The 15,705-nt window shown below is 39.2% G+C and overlaps 2 protein-coding genes across 3 annotated transcripts in view; both read right to left on the bottom strand.

Annotated features, from left to right (window-relative positions):
- The window catches only part of cdh26.1 (cadherin 26, tandem duplicate 1), an 11,086-nt gene extending 6,511 nt beyond the window's left edge, over nt 1-4,575 (bottom strand). For both annotated transcript variants that reach the window (XM_020610703.1, XM_020610704.1), the window contains exons 1-9: nt 4,460-4,575; nt 2,431-2,490; nt 2,255-2,347; nt 1,985-2,140; nt 1,740-1,887; nt 1,332-1,501; nt 1,104-1,232; nt 831-1,016; nt 426-700 (exon numbers count right to left, since the gene is read on the bottom strand). In XM_020610703.1, coding sequence (XP_020466359.1) covers nt 426-700; nt 831-1,016; nt 1,104-1,232; nt 1,332-1,501; nt 1,740-1,887; nt 1,985-2,140; nt 2,255-2,347; nt 2,431-2,490; nt 4,460-4,486 — 1,244 coding nt within the window. In that variant the 5' untranslated portion in view covers nt 4,487-4,575. The remainder of the gene's footprint in view (nt 1-425; nt 701-830; nt 1,017-1,103; nt 1,233-1,331; nt 1,502-1,739; nt 1,888-1,984; nt 2,141-2,254; nt 2,348-2,430; nt 2,491-4,459) is intronic.
- A 6,301-nt stretch (nt 4,576-10,876) lies between these two features.
- The window catches only part of LOC109966103 (dysbindin-like), a 10,996-nt gene continuing 6,167 nt past the window's right edge, over nt 10,877-15,705 (bottom strand). Inside the window, exons 2-4 of the mRNA XM_020610716.1 lie at nt 13,643-13,792; nt 13,171-13,320; nt 10,877-12,262 (exon numbers count right to left, since the gene is read on the bottom strand). Coding sequence (XP_020466372.1) covers nt 11,973-12,262; nt 13,171-13,320; nt 13,643-13,792 — 590 coding nt within the window. The 3' untranslated portion in view covers nt 10,877-11,972. The remainder of the gene's footprint in view (nt 12,263-13,170; nt 13,321-13,642; nt 13,793-15,705) is intronic.

Raw genomic sequence — 15,705 nt, 5'->3', positions numbered from 1 at the left:
TACTATGGCCGATCGACATAAGGATGCCCTGGGGACACTTTGAGGAGTTGTTGCTGCTGCCACAGCACTTGAAGATCTGCCTGGAATAGCACCTGACCTTATGTCTGAGGTAAAATATATACTGTACACCACTTTAGTAAAGAAATTGGATAGGTTTAGCCGACTGATGCACCATGTGCTTATAGAAACAACATTCCAGTAGGCTGCGTGATGATTGGTCCCACGTGTTCCTATCACTGGGGGAAAAGTTGGAAAGAAACAAGTGTGCTTGATGTGCAAGGATTCACTGACAGAATATCGGTTTAAAATTATTGTTGTTGTGCAAGAAAATCACACAAAATTCACCTCTGATGTGGAAAGACCTTTAACACATCGAAAGAATCACCAGAGATCTGTTTGTAGTGATTTAGAATGTAGACACCAACCTGATGTGTGATACGTTTGAGTCGGCATCTTTGACATTTGGAGTGAAAAGCAACTTTCCTGGTGGCTCCTCTTCCTTCTGATGTATGTGAACTGTTCCTTTCTCAAACTCAGGTGGATCATTGGCATCAATCACTTTGACTGTGACACTGACTGAATGCGGAGGTGGAAGTGCACTTCTGCTAAGGGGTGATTCATTTTTACAAATAAATAAGGGTTCCTCATTCTGCACTCCAATCTGCAATGTGGTAAAACTGGTCTTCTCAAAGTCCTGGCCCTGAAAGAAGCACACATGTTTATGTACCGGGGCGGCTGCTGTTTATGCTAAACCCTAAAATTTTGTTGGACTCTTAGCCTGGAACAGTGTAAAAAAAGTTTCTATTTAAGATTGAAAAAAGCAGAATTACCTTGATGACACTCAGAATACCTTCATTTGTCTCCGGGTCAGTTTCAATTTTGAAGTGTTCTTCCTCATTCCCTTTAATGAAGAAGTATTTTGCACGCCAGCCAGGAGTTTTAGGAGTGTCTTTGTCATCTACTGCAACTCTCAAAACATTATGTTTGGTGACTGCTTCTAACACCTCACTTTGGTACTGGACAGGCAGAACAGTTTCAATTTTAACACCATGCATCACTTTAAAAACATCTTTAATAATAATAATGATAATGATAATCCTTGCCTTATTGTCCCTAAATGTTGGCGGATGACTGTTTGTGTCAAGAATATTGAGAGTAACCACAGTGGTGGAGGACAGAGATGGTGTTCCATGATCTTTTGCTTGAACAACAACTTCATACTTATTTACTTTCTGAAACATAAAAAATTATATTTGAGATTTCATATTAGAAAATGTGTGTGTACATGCAGCTGACCACTGATATAGGTACAGAAAGTAACTGAGCCTCACATCATAGTTAAAGCATCCTTTAACGGTGAGTTGGGCCATTCTTTGGTCAATCTGATGCACATCAATCTTGGGCTCCTGTGGGTTTTGTGAAATTATACTGATGGTGACTGTAGAATTAGGTGTATCCCTCTTATCTCTGTCTGTGACCTGCAGCTGCACTGGCAAGTACCCTTCAGGAAATTGGGAAGAGGATGCACAGGAGAGTGAATGGGTTCTAGAAAGGTGGGAAGCATGGGAATGGAAGAAAAACTAGACAGTATAGCTATAAGAGAGAATAAAAAATGATATTCTGGTCCCTCTCCACTTCATGTGAACTCCGTATCAGCCTTATCACTTTTAACTGTTTTAATTTTTAATGTGATATTTTGATTACAAAATATGCATACTCTTATTCAACTGTATACTCACCCTCTGGTGTGTTTTCCTTTACACTGGCATTCATTCGAGGGTAGGAAAATGTAGGTGCGTTGTCGTTGATGTCCTTTATTTCTACATCAATAGCTAGGTCCCTGTCTATATTTCTACCGGTCTGTTTGTCCAAGATATCAAACTTGATCTGTGGGTAAAGGTACTTATGTAAGATAATTTCTGATGGTTAAAAATGAATATAAAGTGGATTTGTTATCAGATTATTACTAATCCTGTAAGCCCACATGGAAGAGGTCGCATTCTTCCCTGTCAATGGGTTTAAGAGCATAGACGGTTCCGGTATCTTCATCAATGGCGAACACTCCTAGTGGATTCTCAGTGACACCCATTCCACTTAAACGGAATTTGTGGCCATTCTCTCTAGCCTGGTCGTTATGCATCTAGAGTCAGAACACAAGCACATTTGAGCATGTTATTGTCTGTGTGCTTGACCAGGTCACGATACTGAGCTGCCACACTGACTGGTAGTTTCATTTACAGTACAACATCATCACCTGTGAGATTATTTTCGGGTACGGCCCAGGATCTTCCTCTACTACTTCAATTGTAGACAAAACCCACCTTCTTTTGGAACGTGCCAGAAGCTCCTGTACACCAAATATACAGTTAGTGTTTTGCTTGAAGTGAAACATTTTTGTGAGAATTTGCAATTCCATTATGAAAGAGTTACCCGCTTGGCACGCTTCTTGTGGCCCTCACCATGAGACTCAGCCAAGGATATAAATGCCACCTACAACACCAGGAAAACTCAATCAAAACACTCATTTTTGTCATCACAGACTATTTTTAGGGTTTAAGGTTTAGTCTCTTCTCAGACCCTTCCATGCTATCCCGCTGTATGAGGAACTCTGCTTTTTTCCTCTATTCCTAATCTTTATTTCTTCTAATTCTATTATAGCATGTGAGAGTAATGTCCACTGTTTAAGCTAAAACCAATTCCTAGTGTGTATGCACACCTGAATGATTAAAACTGATTCTAATTCACTGCTGCGATCTCACTTTTTACCCGTTTGTCTCTCTCACTGTCCCTCCAGCTCCTTCATTTTTAATTTTGCTCCTGTGATGACAAATGGTGATACGTCTGCTATTCAGTTCTCAGTTACTATTCAGGGAAGAGTTGGAGTTCACAGCCAGTTACGGTGCAAACACACATAGAAATGCCTTCACAAATATGGGTAACTTGGTTTTTGCACAACTGTAAACCAGCATGTGTGTAGGAGGAAAAACCATAGTACATAAAAAAAACACTCCCACACACTGTCAACACTTGTGGTTAATTAAGTAAATATCTATGTTCATGTATTTCATTTAGAAAATCAAGACAATGAACCAGTTTGTCTTTATTTACCTTTGAACAGGAGTATGTTGAGGAGAGTACATCACAGTACAGTAATTAGCAGCACTGAGACAATAATGCCAATTTGCAGTTTTAACAAGATCATTATGAAATCAGCTTTACGGACAAACCTTGGTTATGACAATTATTATGGAGAAGCATCAAACAAAACTATGAATAGTAGAGCATATGAGACAGTACACTTAGTATTTTTTAAATTTTGTGGGTATTTTGTGGTGTAGGGTCTTAACCCCTGCACCAGAGAGCAGCCCAATGTTCGCAACGTCCTTTTACTGATGTGGTGATTTCATAAACGGCTTTATTTTCTATATTAATATAAAAGTATCTAATAGCCATCTTCAAACCAAACTCTGTGGCCTAAACCTTCCAAATAATGTTATTAGGGAAAGGGCAGAGACCGAGAACAGCACACAACAAAGCTCCCCTGTCAGACCCAAACCAGAGAGGTAGTTGAACTCCCACGCCACGGGCACGGGTTTCACCTGCTTCTGAATAAAATCTAGTAATCATCTGACAGACATACAGTACATCATGTTTCAGACAGATATTTTAAATCATCACATTTACAAGTGAAACATCATTTAACCCAGTGATCACACTGAACGCCATGGAGTTTTTCTTTATTTGAATCAGTGAAAAACATCAAATACTGTATGTGGAAAGAGATTTGTAGGTTTTCAACGAGGCTTGTCATCACCAACATGGCGTTTCTTTGATGCTTACGTGGCAGCCCGCTTTTCACTAAAAGGAGTTTGTATTAACAAATACCTTTGAGACCCACATTTATTTATGACAATGAATGTATTTTTTAGGAATGAAATAAATTCTGTAATTGCACAGAAAGTTGTGCAAACCTGACTTTTATTTAAAAAGAAAAATAACTAAAAATATATGTATTGAAATAAATATAAATATGTCTTGAAAAGTAAGTACACTTTCAAATTATTATAACAACAAGAAGACAGGCATCTTTTGACCCAAGCCAATAATTCTGTCAAAAATATTTGTCTAAGTTTATGAAGCTGATATTGTACACTGCTGCTTTGTAAGGCTCGACTCTCGTGTTACTGTGTCAGCAACCTATTTTTCCATAGCATAATGTACCTATATGCATTTGCCTGCAGACCTTTCAACCAAGACAACAGCAGCAGCTAGATGCATTTAGATGTTTTGTGCTATTATTTCCAAGTTTGCAATGAATCACAAGTTACTTTGTCAGCACAAATGGATTGTAATAAAAATAACTCAAATATTCACTTTGTTTTTCACGATCAGGGTTAATCTAATGTTTGTTTCTTTGTGCCTTAGAAAGGCCAGAGATTATTTAAAATATCATGCCTACCAACAGAAGCAGGGAAACTGTCCTCATCTTGGTCCACTTTGCTTGGTATCCTCGCTAGAAGTGCTCCCGACAGGTTAGACGCAGGTTGAACAAGTGTGCATGGACGACAGCCCACAGTGCCTGCAGGCAACAGAATAGCTGAGTTCGGAGTTAACAAAGAGCAGTTTGTTCATGTGCACAGTTATGTGCAATGTGATAGGTTAGATGTTGCGTGGTGCACATAGTTGTGTAAAGGATAATATCCGTTCCCCTTTCTATACTTACTTATGTATTTGCTTCCGTATTTAATTGATTTTTTGAAAGAGTATTTTACTTGATATGATAATGTGAAATTTTATTTGGACTTTCTGGGTGTGTGGGGAAACATGGCTCGGCTCAGGTGTACACCTCTACACCTCTATAGCTCAGGTTACCATGGCTTATTTATGTCTGCCTCACATGGCATGCAAACCCAGCTCAAATTCACAGATCTTTAAAGTATTTTGTTAAAGTCAAAGTCACTGAAATGACATTTTAAACCCATCATACACCAAGGTCACACAAATTAAACCTCTGGCAGATGCTCCGTCGTGGCCGGAGCATTAATGACACATATGTATTTGTGTCATACATCTCTTGATTTCCACGCTGACAGTTCCTGTGATTAGTGATGGCCAATGAGGCTTTGTTGAAGCTTCCACACAGTCTTCACACAAATGGTTCATTACTCGAGGACATCTAGTGGTCAAGAAATTGAAGTGCAGTCAATACGTGTCGCTTATTGGTTCATGGATTGTTTGGGATTTGTTTCACCATGCACATTCCTGTTCCACTACACTGGTTGTATGGTTTCAAGCTGACACAATAAAATATAAAATAAACATGGACACATGTTGAAGACCATGTTTCTTATGTGGCACGTGTGATTGTAACCCTATATACTCCTCAGTTACGTATTTTGTGTTATGAAAACATTTAAATGGTGCTGCTACATTCATGAGATGTGCTCTACAAATTCAGACAAATGTCATTTTCACATGGGACTTGTGCAAATACAGATTATAGTATGGCCTTTGGCAAAGTTTGTTTTGGGGTTCATTGGTAAAAAGGTTCATGGGTATGTAGGTAAAGAGGGTGTGTTTGTGTAAGTGTTTATGAGTTTTTATTGAGAAATAACAGTATATCCACAGTTTTCAGACACAAGCGGTTTCTCCTTTTACAGACTATTTCCCCAGCCTTGGAAAAAACCCGTTCATATGGCACAGATGAGGCTGGGGTACACAGGAAATGCTTGGATAATTCATAGAGGTTTGGGTAACTATATATGCAATATATCTATATCTATCTATATCTTATCTATATCTAACGTTATTTACGACCATCTATGTAACTATAGTGTTATTTAACTATGTAACTACTTTATCTATTTCTTTCTAACTTACTATCTATCTATCTATTGATCTATCTCTGTATCTAGAGTGATTCTATCTGCTACAACACTACTAACTCTCAAAGCAACAAACCAACCTGCTCTGCAAAGACAGGTTCAAATGAACGCCACTAAATAGGGATATCCTATCTCTGAACACACTTGATCCAAAGTGATTCACATGGCAAACCGAACCAATTAGCTGATTCACCTGACGTTCGACGCACCCAACTGCTTCGGACGTCACTCAAGTGATTCAAACGTCACTAGTCACGTGACCGAAACACGCCTCAGCACAGTGGTTCGAAACAATTGCTTTATGAGCTACGGCACATGCTCCGTCGTCACTAGCTGTGTTGTTGATTTCTTTTTTCGTTCACTACTCTGCTTCCTTGATAGCGTCCTGTCTACTCACCTGTCCGTCCTGGTCCTCTGACTCTCCTGGTCCCATGCTTTTCTGTCTACTCATCTGCTCGTCCTGGTCTCCTCAGCCATCACTGCCCTACCCCGGTTATTGTACTATACATTGACTCAGTTACTTTGTTTGCGTGTTCTCCATTAAACCACCTTTTTTCACTAGCACCTGGGTTTGCATCTTGAGTCCTCCCATTTGTTCTCCCTCACCCCCTGGTGCGGGGGACTCAACCTTAACACATTCAGATGTTTAGTAAACATACACATACCAAGGTTTGGTATGTGTATGTTTGGCCCTAGAGTTGTCTGCATTTTTGCTGTGTCCATAACACATCACTTAAATAGCCAAAGGATTACATTACGCAGTGATTATTGAATTCTCTAATGAGAGCATGATGCGTCCAGCTCGCCAAAGGCAATAGAAATTGTTAGGTTGTGGAGCCTCACCTCTTTGTATTATATATGTACTGTATTTTATGTGTCTTATTTCTCGTGAGCTGTGTATTTTAACAGCAATGAATTAAGGTGTGATTTTGAAATAATGGCAATCATGAGATACATTTTCTTACTAAAAGCAGTGAATAGTCAACTTTACTGTGCCCAGTCTTCTTGTTTTATAGTCTATTTTCTTTCACTGATAAATGGGATATTAAAATAGGCAGGGAAACATATCTGGTTCTTTCTATTTCACTGGAGAATTTGTTTTAATTACATCTCTTTATTTGTGCCCATCTAGTGTGCCAAAGAAGCATATTGCTTACAGTGATGTTGGTGTCTGGGTAAAGTCTCAGACATACAGAACGTGAATGAATAGGTGGTACGTTGCTGTTTCCAAATTGATAAAAGAAGAGTCATTTTTAACAACCAAAGCAATCAATCAGAACACTTGACATGTAGAAACTAAACAAGGGGTCAGTAGGTAACGGGCAAGCAAGAGAATTTTATTTATATAACACTTTTCTAAACAAGACTATTACAAAGTGCTTCACAAAATTATAAAAAACAAAACCAAAACAAAAAATATATAATGTGAAATAGTATAAAATAATAAAAACACAATCACATAAAAAATTATAAAAGCACCATCACAAAAATAGTCAGCATACCTCAAACTATACCAGAATTAAAAGCCTGCAAGAAAAAGTGCATTTTCAACAATGTATGGAATGAAGTCAGGTTAGCTGCAGTTCTGACTGCAAGTGGTAAATCGATTAGGGGCAGCTACCGCAAAGGCTCTATCACCCCAACACTGTAGTCTAGAGTAGTCTGAGTACAGTCAGCAGGTGCTGATGTACAGATCTAAGAGATCTGGCTTAAGTATAGAGGAGCTCGGATAAAAGGGAGCAAGGTTATGCAGTGCTTTAAAAACTATTATCAGTAAGATAAAAACAATGAACCAGAAGCCAATGAAGAGAAGATAAAATTGTGCAGTGAGAACACAGTGCATATCTTAACATGGCTGAGCATTGAGAAACCACAGCCCACAGAGGAAACACATGAACATGGGAGCACACAAACAGTCCACACAGCCCGGTCTCTCATGTGAAAGGATTTCATTCTTCCATCTTATGGCTGGCAGATGTTAAATATCTAGATATTTCCAATGCACATTTAATAGTTTAACAAGCACCATCTCAGTCACCAAATATCCAAGATATTATATTTTAATACACACAAACACACACACACACACACATACAGTATATTTAAGCATAAAAAATAATGACTGTATTTTAATATTAAAGGTGAATAATGTCTAATTTGATTCACCTCACAAAACCTGTTTTGCCAGTCAGTTTCTTGAATGGACATTGTTCTGGTTTAATGTAATACAATTTTTTTTTTATTTCAACCCAATAGCTATTGTGAAGAGACTGAAATAAATCTTGGCAGGAAAGTCAACAGGAAAGCTCCTCCCCACTGTTTTAGCCTTAGGTCACCTTAAGATTATTTCTTTTTTTCAAGCATTCAGACAGATCTAACACCTGGGCCTGTGTAGATGACAGGCAAAAGCTTATCATGTAGCTCTTGATGGTTCTTTCGGCATTATTTTCTATGTATTCAAACTTGTGCAGTTTCACTGGACTGTTACTATAAGTTAGGATCCTGGGAACAAGCAGGCGTTCAGACAGAATTACAATACTGTAAGGTCATGTTGTGATGAATTGACATGAGCGGCGGTATCTATGCCCCAAATTTGAGAGTGAATATAAGGGAATGCTCATGGTAACATGTTAAAAAAACAGCCTTCTCTCCCCTGGAGCCTACGTGGCCGGTCAACACAGCACCTTTTCCCGATAATGTCAACATCCAGTACAGCAAAAGTGTAACCCGATACAAATATTTCGCTGCAAGGAGCTATATCATTTTGCCGGTGGCCCCTGCGGTGCTGGTGCCAGCTGCAGTGAACGCAATCCCCCAGAAATGAATGGAGAGGGCTGCATTCTCATTTTTCACACCTTTAAAACTCAGTTTGAATGCAACCTAAGAGAACTGTTTTGTCAAGCAGGTTACAGCCTCAGTTTCAACCTTGATGGCCTCAGTGAAAAAGAGAAGGAGTTAGTGAGGCAATACCTACAGTATGGATAAAAGATGAGGGGTGGCAAGGTGGTAGAACTGGAATGAAGGGATTAAGTCTGTCAACTACTGTTGACTTTGCTTTTAGAAACTCTTGACTTGCATATACGGGTGTGTTTATTTTATTTTATTTTTTTAAATAGTATTTGATTAAAAGATTAAATGTACCTTTTAATCTTGTAAAGAGTATGCCAGACGTTGGAGGTACCATATACAGTAAGTAAAGTCCCAGTAGATATTAAGGCCCGATCTTATTAAAAGGTTGTATCAAGGTCGGACACATAGTCAGAGGCAAAGTGTTTGATAATATGAAAATTTGGGCAAGGAGAAATTTAAAATGATTCAGTATGACCTTCCATTAAACCTTGGGAACTTATCAACAGATTGACCTGAGGGAGAAAACATGCCTGGATTTGAAAATCTCTGAAGTTCAGAGACGGGTTGAGGTGGGATGGAATGAACTTACTGCAGTCATGTAAGCTTTGCTAAGATTTGGGTGTCAGGAAACAAAAATGATGTCAAGCATAGGGAGGATTTTACTGTAATACATTCAAATACTATATATAATTTAGACAAAGGCACTTGACACAGATCCCACCACAGCCACCTGTAATTGTTTTCAGTATAAGTGGAACCCATAAATAATCAAGTAAATCTGCAATCAGTAAGTACAGCTCAAAGTGTAAGGTTTCAGCACATAATACTACCCTGTCAGGTACTGTCTGAGTAGGGGGAATTTATGAGCCATGTGTAATTCGGTGATGAAGGCCAATGGATAATATCACTGAAGGTGATTGTATAACATGCTTTCTGTGTCTCCCTGCGTTCTCCACTCTGTTGGGGAGTTTTTATAGAGTCTATCAAGTTAAAATCACAGTGTCTGCCAGTCAAAACGTAGAAATACTCAGTTCCATGCCTGCATGAAGTCACTGGTCTGTGATTATGTCACTATATGTGCAAGGGCTTAGCCAAGAGGAAGAAGAAAGAAAAGCACTTGACACAAATGTGAGTGGATGACAAAAACAAACCATGCAGGGCACAGTCCAGCATGCGTAACCTATCAGCAGATCACCACAGGCATCCCATCTTGCCATGATCAATGGCAAATAAACCAGCCACTGTAACATGTAAAAATGTGGCTGAAGACAACTGAGCGTAAACTACAGGTAAACTTGTAAAACTAGTAGAACTAGAAGGATTAATACTCAGGAGAGAGAGGGGGAGAGGAACAGTAGCCAGTATGTGTCGGCTCTGTTTGTTCTTGTAATATGGCATTCACATTTTCCCTGTGGGGAAATTCTTTTGTCCCTTACACAGTGAACACAGCAAAGTTGGGCTTCAAAAATAACTTTTAATATATGAGATACGGACTCAGATTGTCACCCGTCAGCTATAATGAATAGGTTAACAGCTCTCTTCAACTCTGTCTTCAAACAGCTGTCAGAGTTACACCCCAGTCTGTTTCCCAGGTGCAACCTGCAATTTTAACCCTTTAGTGAGGTTTTATTAACAAAATATTCACATGAAAAACTGATCAATAGTTAATAGAATGAACTTTGAGGTGGCTCCAGCTAAAAAACAAACAGGCCAGCTAAACAATAACCCCAAATCTTACCCCCCCTAAAAAAACAAAAAGCTCTTAAGCTCCTAAGCTCCTAGGGGAAAAAGATACTCACATAGAAAGGCTAACCCCACCCCTACTACAACTATTACTTTAGCACAGTACCCAGATTTTACACTATTTATAACTACGCCATCTGACACAAAGGACATGGGAGGACCAGGCTCACACACTCAAATCACACGTGTCCCATTTACTGAGAGTTTACACATATACAGAAACACTCATAACGCACACGGGGGAAAGCACAGAATATGACACACAGTACATACACATTGTGAGCGGAGGTTATAACAGTCAGGTCAGGATTACGATGCTGTTTTACTCGTCATGGTTGTACAGGCCCCAGATAGATCCCTTCCTAAGGTGATTCCACTGTCAGGTAGTAAAAGGCAAACAACACAGACAGATTTACCTTTTGCTTCACTTTTATTTTGTTCATAGCAAGATATTCAAATAGAGAGGAGATACACATCATGATTAACACTGAAAAAAGGTTATTTTGAAAGTAGCTATAGGTGGAATACCTGTTACTTCTTAATGTTAACCATTCACACACCCACGTACCAATATTCTCACATATACTTATGAGCGGACACATAAACAAACAAATCTTGGTCGGCTGAATCATTCATTCCTCCTGTGATCCTATAGTCTGCATCCAATTCTCCAATCACATCTCACACGGAGACAAGGAACATAGTAATTAACTTGGTTATTAAGTACAGGTATTGCCTGCATAGATCAGTAATGCAAAGTGTAGTAACAGGAGTGAAAACATAAAGTAGGCACTAACAAGAACAAAATGGCATGCTTTTGCAAACACATTTACATGATACTGTGAATATTTTGCACATGCACGTGACAAGTTGTCAGAGAAATGAAACTTTCTGTTGGGTTCTGATCACAGTGCATCATTTCTGCCTCATGTTGATCTCAAGCAAAATACAAGAAGAACATGCATGAGTCCTGCACTTAGCTGTATCTTTGCACGGGAAAAGTGGATCAGGCAACAATAAACTAAATGCTTTAGCTCGCTACAGTGGATGTGACTGTCTGCCATTTTACAGTAGCTCTCTGGAAAAGTCTGTTAATAAAGATGCACTGCAGCCTTCCTGGTTCACATGGCTGTTGAACACCTGTGCTTTCAAGACATTAGATTGTCAGGAGGAAGGCTTCCCTCTGGCAGTAAGAGGAACAAAACCTGAACTAACAGTTGTTTAATCTCAGCCAAAACATGCTAGTGCATGGGGGTGAGAAAACACCTTTGCCAAGAATTTCAATGAACACTGGGCATTTATCAGTACCTAATAAAAATAGAGTAGATTTTTTTTTTTTTTTTTTACATTCAGGAGACAGCAAATGACAGCCAGGTCAACCATGCAAGGGTTTTCCCCCAAAGAAAAGAATGCAAATGTAGGGAGACGGAGAGAGCGAGATCTCACACTCTTTTACCTTCTCTGTTTATCTTTATACAGAGTAAATCTCAGTCTTTATGATGATTTAGTTCCAAAGCATCTTTGCTCCTCATCTTCCTCCTCTGTGTCTTCATCCCTGGTTTGGGGAACAGAGGTCAGCAGCAGGGTGTCGGCATGGACCTCTTCATCGTCTGACTGAATTACAGGTGTGTCGATTCCACCCACACTGGTATCACTCGAACCAGATGATGTAGAGGACATGCGAGACTTTGAGCTGCAGCAAACTTCATTTTGCCGTTTCAAAGGTGCACGCTCCCTGTAGACAAACTCTTCACCCTCTGCTTCTTCATCTTTGTTCTCACCCTCTGTAAATAGAAGCTGTTAAAACTTGTCAGTTCAACCAGTTTTAGTAATTTCATTTGGATACACCTGCATTATTTAATCTTTCCCATACATCAAATGTATATATGAGGGCCATACAACATTTCCAACTCTAATTTCTGCATGGAAATACATATCAGGTTGTCTGGAAAATGACTATTCAAGTGAAAGTCTGCAGAAACTGAGTTTTAGATGAAGTTGGAGTTATGTGTTGATTTGGAGTTTTGACAAACAAAACAAATACATTTTGAACCTGCGGTTCACCTGTATTTTTACATCAACGCAGGATGTAATGGTGCATTAAGCCACAGTTGGAAATCTAAAATATATGTTCCTGAAAACTGAGCATGTGAATCACCAGAACCAGTCGTATCACTCCCCTGACTCCTGGTAAAACCTGAGAGGAAATCTTGCTTAGATTCAGTGTTGTCTTTTTTCCATGACGTGGTTCTGCTACGGTAGAGCTCACCATGCAAGCACAACTTTCATTTATTCTTTAATAGTATTATATTTGGGCCTGATTCCCGAGCACGCCATAGGGCATCATGTCCTAAATGCATTTTGTGTGTGTGTTTGTTATTATCTAAATAAACACACAACCAAACCTAAGTTGACACAAAGCAAAGATGTTGAGAGAGCAAGAGAGATATTTTGTTTGCAGAACACACAACTCTGAGACTTTGAGAGAGGGCATATGAATACAACTGAGTAGAGGAGGTTATCATTGTGCACATCAGTGGATAATGGCAAACATAAATAAATTATGGACTTGGTTATTTTAACTTATGGTCAAAATATTTTTGTGGATATAGTATCTCAGCAATAAACTATAACTCCACGTTTAAAAGACAGTGGGCCTAAATTGTTTGTGGCGTAGAAGTAATCAGTGCACCTGGTAGCGGAGATGCCAGCACACCCTCGTCTGCACTAGAGCCTGAGTTGAGAAACACGTCAAGAGCCTCCTGGTCAGATATGTCCATCAAATCCATTTGCTCCAGGACATCCACATTCACCTCCATAGAGGAGATACTGCCCATAGGGGCTGAATATACAAGCAGAACATCATATATAATGTCAATACACAGTGTATACACCACAAGCGATACATACTGTATTGTATCATTTCAATCTTGACACAGAAATTAGTTTGTGAGTCAAGGTTTTGTTAATGTTTTGATCTATTAAATTATGTTTCTAAACATTGAATCTATTAAAAATATGTAAATAGTTGAATCTTATATTGTTCTCTCAGAGCACGAACCAGTCACCTATCATTAGTAACATTTCACACCCACTTCTCATTTGATTATGTAAGCAAGCAATGCTTCCAGGACACAGTTCCATGGAAGAACAGACTGACTCACGTTTCCTGCAGTTGACCTGTAAGTGAGTAGAAGGCAGGTAGTTGTCCGTGTCATGCTGGTAGACCTCTTCAAAAAAGCGCTGTCTCTCCCGTAGTTTCAGGTTCTGGGCAGAACTGTTATCCAGCACCAACTGAGAGTTGTCCGTCTCCGCTGAGCAGCAAACCAGACACACAATAAAAACACAAAAACATTCATTTCACTTGTATAATTGTGCAGTATTGTGCTTAAAAATTATTTTTTTTATCAAAAATGTTGTGGTCTTTTTAATCCAATGCAAAAATTGGTTATCTCATGAGATCAGAAAAAAATGAAAATGCTTCTCTTATACACTGAGGAGCTATTACTTTATTGCCAGATGTTACTTGGTCTAGGAGAACATGGGTTTGCTTATAAGGCGCCAACCACAAAACACATGGTGTTTCTGATGCCAGTCATTCTCCATGTCTGCCAATCTCTGGAAGCCGCTGACTTGTAAAATTTAATACAAGGGAAACAAGTCCAGTCATCTTCCACAGTTGATTTTACTTTGTGGTTATATTTACCTGTCGTGCGATAGGACTGCCAACCACCAAATGAAAAGCAGATACAGTAAAAACTGACACAAGTAGTAAATGTCAGGCAATATGGCATTAAACCCCAGGCACAACATTACACTGATTTGTACCTGCAGATGAGTTGTTATCTCATAAAAAGAATGAAATAACTGTTGATTTAATAATCTGCTGTCAAATACTATTCTATTTTCTTTACCCATCAGCCATTTTTCACTGACTGCAAAGCAAAGAGCATGTTCCCATGATATTAGTTTGACCTCTACTGGTCATAATCAGACTTGCATGCAGTTTGTATTGATGGCATTGCATTAGCTATGTGATTAACCAGATATTTGTTTAAATACCTGCCGCAACTGTATATTTTGAAGTAATAATTTATTATTATTATTCAAACCACATTTTGGGGAATTTCCTTGTTCAAATACTCTGGTTTGGATTTGACACTTTAGCATTAAAGTCATATATATTACAATGATTTTTGACTGAATTTGGTTGCTGTGCCATTACAACGTGGCATTTGAATGACTTTCCGGGGTGTTGGCGTTGGTTCGGGGAGTCAAAATCAGGGAAAAGGTTTTGTCAACATGCCACTTATGTACTGTCTGAGCTGAACTTGACTTTTGTTGCCTTGGACAGAATAGAAGTTAGAGCAAACCTTCCCATAGCTACAGTAGCATCATGTAACTTTCCTGGCCTCATATTTGTTTCATTTAAGTGTGTGACAATACAAACAGGACAGAATCTGTCCTTGGGTCTCAACCTCTGCCAGGCTGACCAGCTGTGGTTATGTAACTGTGCTACATTCTCCTCAGCACACACTAAGCCTTCTTTAACTATGCTTCATGAGCTGACACTTTGACTCATGTCACCAGTTTCTTACAGCTGTGTGTGTGTGTGTGTGTTTGTGTGTGTGTATGTGTGAATCTGTAAGTGTGAGCATATTCACATAAACTATATGCGTTCTTATGTGTTCATGCATGCTTTCTTTTTCACCCAGTGTGTGTGTGACAAGTATAACAGGCTTCCATGACTAACCTGTTTACATAATGCTGACAGATGGATCCAACATGCACAGTAAACAGCATTCACTTTACTACATCTCCATCTCAGTGCAGCCCGTCTGACTGCTGCTTTTCCCCCGTTTGAAAACAAGCACGACAGCACACGTGTGACCCAGCATCTCTCTTCAGACAGCTCCATCTCTGGAGACCCAGCTAGGCGATCTGTCAGTCACTCTTCCACCGCCATGAAGGGGTGTGTGTCCACTGTCATGCACTAATAGTAGTCCTTTATTCTGCCATTCAAGTTGTTTGTGGAGGCAGAAAACTACTCTGTGGTTTAGATTTGCTGGTTGATATTTCAACAGTTAGTTAACAACACTGTGACTGACAGAAAACTTAGTGTTGTTAAAATGAAACCGGTGACATGAAACAGCATGAATGTCACTAACATATCAAACTAGAAAAACTGGCCATAGTGGAACAGCTTGAATAAAAAAGCTGCTGCTGA

This window comes from Monopterus albus, unplaced genomic scaffold (assembly GCF_001952655.1).
Source record: "Monopterus albus unplaced genomic scaffold, M_albus_1.0 scaffold106.1, whole genome shotgun sequence".
NCBI classification, from domain to species: Eukaryota; Metazoa; Chordata; class Actinopteri; order Synbranchiformes; family Synbranchidae; genus Monopterus; species Monopterus albus.
This window is presented reverse-complemented; position numbering and strand designations above follow the sequence as displayed.